This window comes from Grammomys surdaster, unplaced genomic scaffold, assembly GCF_004785775.1.
Source record: "Grammomys surdaster isolate TR1022 unplaced genomic scaffold, NIH_TR_1.0 212, whole genome shotgun sequence".
NCBI classification, from domain to species: Eukaryota; Metazoa; Chordata; class Mammalia; order Rodentia; family Muridae; genus Grammomys; species Grammomys surdaster.
In genome coordinates, this window is record NW_021604657.1 from 2,889,095 (window position 1) to 2,901,143 (window position 12,049).

At 41.5% G+C, this 12,049-nt stretch overlaps 1 protein-coding gene across 1 annotated transcript in view; it reads right to left on the reverse strand.

Moving 5' to 3' along the window:
• The window catches only part of Nbas (neuroblastoma amplified sequence), a 285,612-nt gene that overhangs the window by 180,655 nt on the left and 92,908 nt on the right, over positions 1-12,049 (reverse strand). The window contains exons 24-26 of the mRNA XM_028772232.1: positions 5,557-5,742; positions 4,295-4,468; positions 123-256 (exon numbers count right to left, since the gene is read on the reverse strand). Of these exons, the coding sequence (XP_028628065.1) occupies positions 123-256; positions 4,295-4,468; positions 5,557-5,742 (494 nt within the window). The remainder of the gene's footprint in view (positions 1-122; positions 257-4,294; positions 4,469-5,556; positions 5,743-12,049) is intronic.

Sequence of the window (12,049 nt, forward strand, 5' to 3'; positions counted from 1 at the left end):
AGACTTTTGTCTTCTCTTATAGTCTCAAAGTTCTCTGTTGATGAACACTTAGAAAAGCAGTGCCTTTGTTTTAAATACTAGACTCAGAAGGCTGGGTGAGCTAGGCTCCCTGGGCTCCTTACCCACACCCCCTTTGTGGGAGGCATTCTAAGATGTCATAGCAGAGAGAGAGCTGGTCACTTCGTTCGCAGTTATAGATGCATTCGAGCGCTATTGCCATCAGCTGGTCTTCGTCAGGAATAATTTTCTGCTGCAGCTAGGGAAAATAAAGCATGTTGAGCTAAAAGTCAGTTTCTCTGTATCCCAGCACCACTGTCAATAGAATATTAAACAGTGCCATTAATCAGGCAAAGAGACAAATCCTGAATTTTCTGTAGCTTGCAGACTTTTGAGGTATTTAATAATTCTAGATGAAATCACACTTTAATTACAGAATCAGCTAAAAAAGATCATTTGTAACCCACAAGCTTCATCTACTAAAATCAGACTCTTCGATTTATGACCCATTTCAGATAAAGCAGATGCAAATAACAAATAACTCAGTGAATTATAAAGGCAGGGACACTAAAAATAACATTTCTAACCCCCATATCTGAATGCTGTGTTTCAACTCAAAAATATATAAAATTCCTGAAGTAGTATCACAAACTGTAGAGCCTACCGCTTCCCACATGCATTCCATGTAAGCATTACCCACACTGCACTGCTGTCTCCTCAGTGGAGAACCACACTGGCACAACCACTGAGCACACTCTAGTTCTGGAGCACAAGAATGGCAGCCTCAGGCCCCTTTCCATATAGGATATTTGTTTGCCACTTCAAAGCACAAATTGCTATTCTTGGCGTATTTTATGAAACACAAAAATAATAAGCAAATGGTACCTTATTTTTCTCATCTATAAGTCTGACCTATTACCAGCACCCTCCTATGAGGGTATAGTCATTGCTATCTGTGGAAACCTTATGCTACCCCACAACAAAAACTAGGACGGAAGCTTATATAAGTGGAATAAAGGGATACTGTAAAAAAAAAAAAAACATAGAAACAGAAAGAAAAGTATGAAACAAGATCCTGGGGCTCCATGGAGATGGAGCCCATAGTCTTGAGTGTGAAAGCTTTGCCCTATTAGAAACCTTCTGTAGCTAAGTAGTTTAGGAGATTCTGATAATAATGTTGGACTTCAGTATCTAGAAAGCATGCACAATACACATACACACACACAGACAAGATATTAAGTGAGGGAGAGAAGCTGCCACCCAGGCACTTTCTTAGTAAAAGAATTACATCAATGAGTGTAACTAAAAAAAAAACAAACAGTGACAGTTCAGAGAAATAAAGTTAAAGCAGATGAGGTAAAGGATATATGTAAACATCGTCAAGATAATAATTAATTTGGAACTGACAAAGATTTACTCAAGGTTACTAAGTGACTGATAAAATAAGCATATATGAAATAAAACAAATTGTCAATACAACTAGAAATTGATAAAAGTAGCTAGCCTTTCTAGATTCTTATTTTAAACAGGGAACCATTCCTAGTTACCTTTCTACATTAATTTATAAGTCCTCCTAACAACTCTGTAAGACTAATTCCAGTATTATTTCTATTTTGCATAATGGAGAATCTGAGGCAGTGGGAAGTCACATGGTTTGCTCATGGTGGTGAGCTAGAAAGTCATTAGGCCTGGATTAAGATCTAGACCCCTGGTTGCAAGGCCTAAATCAGGTAGCATGGGCCCTGGATATCCTGTAAGTATGTACATATACAGGCAGCCCTAGGAAACTGAGACAGGGCATGGTAGCCAATAGCTTAGGAGGGAAGAAACCCAGTGTACGAAAGCTCTGAAATAGACCCCAGGCAAGGGAAGCCTGGGCAAGCATCTTAAGCAGAAGCCAATCCTTGATATTTCACCTGACTCACTGCCTCCTGTTCTCCCCTTCCAAAGATACTAAAGAGCCACTTCTAATATCAATAATAGCCTGTGTTTGATCATCTATACTCAAACCTTTATACTGAAAGTCTTTTAGTATGAGGAGTAACAGAAAAGCCTTTTGCTTTCCACTCAATCTCATTTTGGCCTCATATCAAGACACAATTTTTCGTTTTAAGTCAAAGAATCTCACTGTGCTATTTTCTAATTCCTAGTTCAAGCAGCCCTTCTGCCTCTGCCTCTCAAGTGACTGGGACCCCAGGTGATATAACAATGTCATACCTATTCTTGTATCATGAACCAGCTGCCCTACAGAAAAGATTATCTATATTCAAACTAGTTACTACTTGCTATCTATAATAAGTTTGTTCCAAGAACAGTTAGATAACAAAACTGTAGATACTCAAGTCTCTTATACAGAATGCCAATTTTGTTTATAAAATACATACACCTAGATTTTATTTCTTCTTTGATTACATATAACAGAAAAATGTGAATGCTATACCAGAATAAAACCGAAAGAGAAATTTTACATGTTTAATACACATAAAAATTTTCTTCAAACATTTTTGATGCAACCTTAGCTAAATTCAGCTGGTTAATAGAAAGGATGTAAACTCTTCAGTACAGAGGTCACATTATGTTACTCCCCTAGCATGACATAAGGTTGATAATGTCTCCTAGTATTATCCATATTTCACCCAGGAGATATCCTTAAGGACTCCTGTCTGCTCAGATCTAACGCCTACCAGGAATCCAGTTTTATTTCCACTTCACACAGACTTCAATAGGACATCCCTAGGTGCTATGGTTTCTGATGTATGTCTTGCACATACTAGCCTAGTAAGAATTGGTTTACTGCTTTAAGAAACATCCTATTTATCTGTGTATCTTTGTTTGACCATGATATTTTCTTCTCAAACCAGTATGCACATCTTTCTTAAAACAAGACATTGTACACAAAAATCACAGCACTAAGAAGATACTGTTGACTCTTGCCTGTGCAGACCCCTACATGATGTCTCACCTTACAGCCTATGAGAGATATTTTCTTGCTCTCATCATTCCTTCCTTGGTATAACTCTAGTAGCCATTAAGCCATTCCTCTTCTTTCTCAAACCAAAAGAAGTACTAAAAGTCAATGAACTGAACTTCACACAATTAACAGCAAGTTATCAGCTATGCTGTACAGCAGGAATAAAATCCAACAGAATCAGAATCGAGACAGGATTTACAAGATCCCATATGGAAGAACTATCACAACCAAGACTGCAGGAAGAATTTAAAGTCAATTCTTCTTTCCTCATCAAACATTCATGGTCAATCCACCCTGCCACCATGCAGTATTCCACTGCTCTAAGTGCACAGACAGCTCACACCAAGCATAAAACCAGGCATTAAGTACAGGCTGATTATGAGAAGATGGGACTCTTTAAATAACCAATGAGTAGAGGCATTTCAGACAGGTGACCCTCTTATAAATGTAGAAATGCCTAAGATGTAGCAATGCTTTCCTTCGTGTTTGGGTTACTCAAAGCCATGACTGTACATTTTAGTGAGATTCACTGCTAAGGGAGGCCAGGATGAAGAAGCAGGCTCAATCAAAACTAACAAATGGAAGAAGTCTGAAGAGGTTTTAGGTTAAAGTCTCATGACAGTGCCGCAGGGACTGTGCCACCTTGCTTTAAAACCCACTCCAATGAAATGGGAATCAGTGCATTGCCTGAAATAGCTTATTTTATCTATAACAAAATTAAGAGATATTCACAGTCCAAAAGTATTTGCACCTAACAAAATGGCTTTCCTTCCAGCAAATCCAAACAGAGCAGAAGGCAAGTTCTAAAATGCCATTTTCTGCCGCTGATAGAAGTATTGGGGTGATTGAGAATATCATTATGAGAACTTAAAGACCTTCATAAACTTTTTGGATGTCCCTGAGAGAAGACACTTTCTTTTATTGGTGGCAGCATAAATATGCTGGGCAAGAACACAGTGCAGACTTAGATGACCCAGGCAATTGCGTGAACACTTTACAGCCCAACCCTCTTCCATTTCCTACACTTGCTAAAGACACTAAGTAAGTCAACTTTAGTGAATTGCTTTCACCATTAGAGTTCGAGAACTCCAACTACAGGTCTTAGTACTAACACATAAGAAGGATGGAGTTAATGAGTTGAAATAGCCACAATTATGTAAACATTTTTTTTAAAATGTACATTAACAATGTTGAAACCTTTTTTAAACATAAAATAGCAATTACTTTCTACTTAAAGGAATTTCTTTGTAAAGCCAATTACAAAAATTTATACCTAAAGCAAATGTTACAGACGAAAGAAAGAAGTGAAGATGATATGCTACTTACATCTGGTTTAGAATGCTGAAATATCTTCAAGGGAAGTTTCAAGTCTCCTTTAGCTAAAGTTACTAGATATTCTCTTAGTAGCTCATTAGCTGCACCAGGAGATTGTTTCTCACAGCGGTGGAGAAAGGGAACCATCCACTGGTAGGCACTGGTCACATAATTGTCCTCAGAACACTGTAAGCATAATTAACCACAGAAATTCAATATGGCATTATACCAGACAAGTCAGACTAATGTTAAGCCACAGAAGCCCCATACTCTCTAAAGCACCACAGCTTCCTGCTCACTTTAGGCCTAATTGCTAGCAGAAGAGTATGGTACCTTCTCCTGGGGTTGGTAGGCTACAGTAACTATAAGTCTGTATCCCATCTCTGCAGACCGGAACTGGTTTAGGGTTCCATAGGCCTAGGCCCAACTCAAGAAGACATACATGTTAGGGCTACTACTCAGCCACAAGGCCCTCCATAACAGAGAGCATCTATGCAGAGAAAACCAAAGCAAGAGCATGTGAAGAGATAAGAGAGACACTTGAGACCAAGGGAAAAAGAGTTGAGGGATGAGAGCACATAGATGCTGAGACAGATGAGTAGAAGGGCTGGAGAAAAGGGCCACTGGGAATACAATCTCACTAATAAAAGTCCCAAGATTTAGGGTTATTTTATTCATCATCTCTAAAACTACAGCATCACTTCTCATAATTATCCCAGAATGTAGACCTACAACTACTTTCTTTCTCACTAGCTAGCTATTTATTGAGATACAGTCTTTCTACATAGCTACATAATGCTGGCTGGAACTCACTATGTAGGCCAGGCTGGCCTCAAACTGACAGAGATCTACATTCCTCTCTCTCCTGAGTGCTGGAATTAAAGGCCTACTCATCTATACTTGAACAAAATCTACAACTCTTAACAAGGTGTCATACAACGCAAACCAAGTCTCAATGAATGGCTGCTAAGGAAAAGAAATTATTGAGAAAAAGAATGATATGGCAGATGAAAATGAGGTGACACACAGACAGAGGCAGAAAAGAGGGAAAGAAAGAGGGAGTAGAAAAGCTGAGTCAAAGATAAAGAAAAAGCAAGGTATAAAAATAGCCAACAGTTTTTTATTCCTGCTGTAATTTAAGCAGACATGTTACTTTGAAAAGTACAGACACTACCCCTCTTTACTACACTGTCATGATTACAAGTCATTTCCGTGTTGTGACACAGCAGCAGCAGCCCACAGCGTGCTCAGAAGGAGACTCAGTTGACACTCACATGCTCCATCAGTAATCTCAGCTTTTCAAAATCTTTCATCTGCTGCAGGTCTTTCAGAGTGAGGGTGAAGTCGCAGCCTGCTTCATAAACCAGTGTTTCTAGCGTCACCAAATCATCACAGAGTGGCAGCAAGCCAGGAATATGGCGCTCCACTCCAAGCCGAACAAGTGACAAGGCGCAGTCCACCTGAAATTGGAAAGGGACAGTAAGCTCCTGACTAAGTCAAGGTGAAAGCCTCTAGAGAAGAATCAAATATATACCTATCTCTATGCAATTTCATAGGCGAGACGCGCCTTACTCCAAAGCGTTGGAGTTCTTTATCAAACATATCAACATCAAACTTCTTTAAAATGTATCAATCAGCAGGTTACCCTGATGGTACAGATATGAAGGGAAAGAGAGTCATTTTAATTCTTACAACAAAATAACAGAATACCAAAAGCAGAGGGAAATGGGGCATGTACAGCAGTGAGAATGCCTAATTAATTGTTACTTTCTCTACAGCACTGTGCTTCCAAAATAAAGCTTTGCTCCACAGGCTTTCCTGATCAGCGCCAAGCCATCTGCAGCCACTCAATAAATATTTATCTCTTAGCTAAATCAAAGAACAACATTTCCTTTACTTGCGCAGTAAACTGACATTTATCTTCTATTCCCTGATCAAATTTATGAACTACCATCCTCCAGTTGAAGGGAAATCAGCAGCTGTAGCTATACTGCCCTTCATCTCCTGTTCCTAGTCTACAATACTCCAAGTCTCAGGAGGATCTTAACACCAGTCTAGACGTCAGAAATACAAAGAGTGGGCAGATGATGTCTCTGCCTTCAAAGAGTCAGAATACAGGAACTGACACCTGAGTAAAAGTTTCCACTGAAGCATGTACTGTGTGACTTTTCCCAAGGAAACATAACGAACATCTGGTCACCCCAAACAGCACACTGATGACAGAACACAGAAGGATTCTACCCTTGTCAAGCTTAGCAAACCAGTGATTTTAACTGAAGCCCCTTATAGGAAAATGGGTAATTTAGAGCAACTAATGCAAAGTGTCTCCTGTTTCTAGCTTATATTGAAAGGTCTGTAGATTATATAACATCATAGTAACATCATAAAAGGGCTGGGCCAGGAGGAAGTCTCTTCTCACCCACAAGGAAATGTAAGAGGGCCCATTCTGAGGGCCCATGTAGAGAACTGTAATGACTCTCATTTGAGTGTGCCACTAACCAGGCCATACCCAAATGATAAGAGTTTCACAGGACCATGTCATAAACCAATACTAACCAAAGGATGAATTAATTACTGAGAATGACAGATCAAAAACAGACTGAGAGCAGACTGAGCATTCAAGAGAGCTGCAGCTCTTAGGGATGAGGAACCCTGCTAGAAATACCCTGCACACTCACTTCCTGGTCTGTTTGCTTGTTCATAGTGAGTAAATGTTTGTTGGATACTTCCTGTGTGCTGGACAAAAGTAAAATGGCAGTGTAACTACAGAAATATGAGACAATGAACACAGCAGATCTTTATAAGACATGGAATTTGATAGAAACACATGAGTAGCATGGGTAAGAAGGAAGATTCTAGAATCATCTCCTGCCTTCTCCTTTCAGTGAGAGGGTAAGGACAAAAGAAGACTGGAAAGAAGTAAGTACATTCCATACTGGACACGTGTGCTAAAGAGCATGAACAGCTCATGCAATGTGCAAGAAGCCTAGCCAAATTCATGATCCTCCTGCCTCTGTCACCTTCGGCAAATCCTACGGGCATGCATTGCCACAACCAGCAAACTCAGGTGATGCTGGCAAGGATGTGGAGAAAGAGGAACACTCCTCCATTGTTGGTGAAATTATAAGATAGTACAACCACTCTGGAAATCAGTCTGGCAGTTCCTCAGAAAACTGGACATAGCATTACCTGAGGACCCAGCTATACCACTCCTGGGCATATACCCAGAAGATGCTCCAACATATAACAAGGACATATGCTCCACTATGTTCATAGCAGCCTTATATTTATAATAACCAGAAGCTGGAAAGAACCCAGATGTCCTTCAACAGAGGAATAGATCCAGAAAATGTGGTACATTTACACAATGGAGTATTACTCAGCTATTAAAAACAATGAATTCATGAAATTCTTAGGCAAATGGATTAGAACTAGAAAATATCATCCTGAGTGAGGTAACCCAATCACAAAAGAACACACATGGTATGCACTCACTGATAAGTGGATATTAGCCCAGAAGCTCGGAATACTCAAGATACAACTCACAGACCACATGAAGTTCAAGAAGAAGGAAGACCAAAGTGTGGGTGCCTTCTTAGAAGGAGTAACAAATACTCATGGGAGCAAATATGGAGACAAAGTGTGGAACAGAAACTGAAGGAGATATCAATCAGAGGCTGCCCCACCTGGGTGTCCTGCTATGTACAGTCACCAAAGTCAGACACTGATGTAGATGTCAGGAAGTGCATGCTGACAGGAGCCTGGTATAGCTGTCTCCTTAGACGTCTGCCAGAGCCTGACATATACAGAGGTAGATGCTCACAGCTAACCATCGAATTGATCATGGGGTTCCCAATGGAGGAGTGAGACAGAAGACTGAAGGAGCTGAAGGGGTTTGTGGCCCCATGGGAAAGCAACAATACCAACCAATCAGAGCTCCAAGGGTCTAAACCACCAGCCTGGGAACACATAGGGAGGGACCCATGGCTCCAGCTGTATATGTAGGGGAGGACGGCCTTGTTGCGCATAGGTGGGAGAGGAGGTACTTGGTCCCCTGAAGGCTAGATGCCCCAGTGTAGGGGAATTCGAGTGCGGGGGTGGGGGGGAGCGGGTGGGTGGGGGAACATTCTCATAGAAGCAGGAGGAGGGGGTAGGATAGGGGGTTTCTAGGTGAGGGGAGATGGGGAAATGGGATAACATCTGAAATGCAAATAAAATACCCAGTAAGAAAAAAAAAAGAACAAGAAAACAAGACAAAACGAAGAAGCCCAACCGAAAGTCTAAATGCAAGAAACCAAAACCTACCATGATAGAAATGTATGTGGCTTCAGTGGACATTTGGGAACATAAATCATGGAACAATATTTGAGAAGATCTGAATGGGCCATATGTGTAAACAAGATCAGTGTCTACAGCAGCAGCCTGGGGAATAGTGATGGAGGAGAGCCACAAGCAGGAGCCACAGGAGCGTGCTAACATGAACAGTCATGACAAGGACAAGAAAAGCCTGATCTAGGATCAAAGCTCAGTAGGAAGAGATGTCTGCAGAGAAAATAGTCAACAGTACCAAGGGACAAGGATAAAAGGGAGCCGCTGGCTTCACTGAGCACAGCCTCCAAACAGTCCAGGCTCGTCCAGATGGAGAAATACGGAGGAAGCAAAACCTGAGACTTCCACTCCAAAGGCCGAGTGACTAACCCTGAGCCAGTTACCAGGGAAACAGGATGTGTAGCAAAAGCCTGGAAGAGGACAGCTCCACTCTACGTGTTACATCCATACAAGTGAAGGAACTGAGCTTCCTGTTGCAAAGGGGAGTAGTGAGACAGGAGAACAGCAGGCCCATGAGGAAGCTAAAGGTATGGGGAGAAGAAATGGCCTAAGTACATGGGAGTGCAGAAGTGTGAAATCCAAAGCACAGGGGAAGAGACGAGTGGCTATAAACTCAGAGAGAGTGGCCCCCTTCCTCTGGGAAAAGCCAGAAAAGATACTGATGGAAGGAAGTTCTCATAATCTCAAATGAGACACAAAGCAAAATCCTTTTCTGAGAGTAGTGAGGGAAATAACAGGGTAAGAGGAAGACAAAGAAGAAGAGAAAACAAAGGAACAACACAGCAACAAAAAAAAGGCCCCCAAGGCCCCACAGTGCTGGATTGGCAGACAGGTGAGAAGAGAGAGGCAAGGAGTGACCTCCATGGAGACGCATCAAAAGAAGAGGGCATGAGGGGGCAGAGCACCAGCAAAACCAGGACCTGCCAGGACTGCAAAAGTCCTGGAAGCAAACAATTCACAACTCAGAGTGCATTTCTATCTTCATAACAATTAAAAACAAGAGTATCAGCCATTTGTGTCGCTGTCCTCCCCAATGTTTACTGAAGTAAACATATTTAAAGTCAACCTACAAAAACGTTAAAGTCAAGCAGACACCAGTGAAACTAACAGGAACATTCAACAAGCTGGAGCCTTCGTGGGGTAAAATTCACTACTATAAACATTTCCTACACCAAACAAACAGGTTTTGCTAAAGGCATTTATAGGCACTAAGGAAAAAGAAGTCCCACATCAATTAAACCTCTAAAAATGAAGAAGATAAAATCGATGTCAGCAGATATCACTTTAATTGCATCACAGACATGAAATATCAGTACCTTTCATGAAGCTAGAAAAATAAAAACCATTATGAGTGTTTTTAAATAATGAAAAAAGACACAACAGGACATAAGACAACTGAAGACAAAGAACTCCAAGCCCCTTTGCTTTATCATCATCCCTAGTTGCAAGGGAATTTACGATGTCTAAGAAGTAGTCCTTTCTCTTAACAGAGCAGCTTCAGAATCATAGTAAAACTGGGCAGAAAACAGAGTTTCCACATATCTGGTAAAACAGCCCCAAAGAGGAAGGCAGTAAGTCCCTATTACTGAAGACTCCACACAGACACAGGCCTTAGAAGCCCCTAGCTAGCACTGACCTCAAAGCCTCTTCCTGGAGGACCAGCTTTCATAGCAGCAGAAGGCATCATGCGAGCTTCCAAAGGAGGGAAGGACCCAACATTCCTCCACAGCTCTAACACCCATGAACCTCAATACCCGGCAGGACACAATAACCCTAAGGTGCAGTAGTGGCACACATACTTTGGAAGTAACCAAGAGCTTCTAACTGGAATGAAGACTCACTCAACAAGAGGGAAATCATACTGGAAACCTAGCCAGCTACTCAGTGCTCGTGAAGTCATAGACCTTGGAGGAGAACCTACAACTGACACTTTTCTAATCCCAAACAACAACACTTTGTCCTATCGCCACAGATAAATGTAGTCGTCACTCTCTGAAGGAAACTTCTCTTTGCATCAGATGGAGACCACTACAGAAAACCACAACTAATAAGAATGCCGAGTTGGTCACAGGCCACATGAAGCTCATAAAAAAGGAAGACCAAGTGGGTTCTTCTTAGAAGGAGCAACAAAATACTCAAGGGAGCAAATATGGAGACAAAGTGAGGGACAGAAACTGAAGGAGGAGCCATTTGAAGACCTTTCCACCTGAGTATCCATCCCAGGTGCAGTCACCAAAGGTAGATGCTGATGTGGAAGTCAGGAAGTGCATGCTGATAAGGGCCTGATATGGATGTCTCCTCAGAGGCCTTCAAGAGTGTGACATATTCAGAGGCAGATGCTCACAACTAGCCATTGAACTGATCATGGGGTTCTCAATGGAGGAGTTAGAGTGAGGACTGAAGGAGCTGAAAGGGTTTGTGGCACCATGAGGAGAGCAACAATACCAACCAACCACAGCTCCCAGGGTCCTAACCACCAGCCTGGGAGCACTTAGGGAGGGATCCAGGGCTTCAGCTGAATATGTAAGAGTGGAGGGCCCTGCCAGGCACAGGTGGAAGAAGAGAACCTTGACCTCATGAAGGCTGCACACCCCAGGGGGTGGGAATTTTGAGGGTGGGGAAGTGGGAGTAGGGGGCGGTGGGGGTTACATCCACAGAGAAGAAGGAGGAGGGGTAAGGGGATGGGGGGTTCCCGGGTGGGTGGGGGATGGGGTAAGGGGACAACATATGAAATGTAAATAAAATATCCAATAAAAAAAAAAAAAGAATGCCGAGTTGGGAAGTCAGGCCTAAGGAAACACAAGGCACTTGGGACAGAGTTCCTGAAAAGGCACAATTACAATTGCCTGTGTTTGTGAACTGTAACTCGGACTAACCAAACTTTTTTTTCTATGCTGATACAGTCCCTTAAATTAAGATGGTAATATAACCACTAAAATGCCGAGAAAATCAGAAACAATACATAACATAGTTTGCAGTTTACATTTTAAAGGTGATTTTGAACAATTTTTCTTGCATGTATTTGCTTTATAAAAATCCAAAAGTTACAAAAGCTTCTGGGCAAAGGGCAAATGAACAAAAGCACTAAGATTCCTTTCACCCTTAAAAATGACTTTAGTTGGCTGGACTGTTTCATATATTTCGAAGTTGTAAAATAACATTATAAATTGAAATACATATACCCAATGTGTTGCCATATACTTGTAATACTAGCATGTGGGAGGTAGAGAAAGGGCAATCAGGAGTTCAAGGCCAGCCTTAGCTACATAGTTGAGTTTGAAGCCAGCCTGGGCTACATGAAGCATTTCAAAAAAACCAAAACAATTAACAAAAAAATTTAAGTGTGCCTATGACAATGTCTAGTTTAAGAAATATGATATTATAAGGGCAGTACTTGTGACACTTCTACTAGCTAGGTGTGTGACCCTAGGCAGGCCT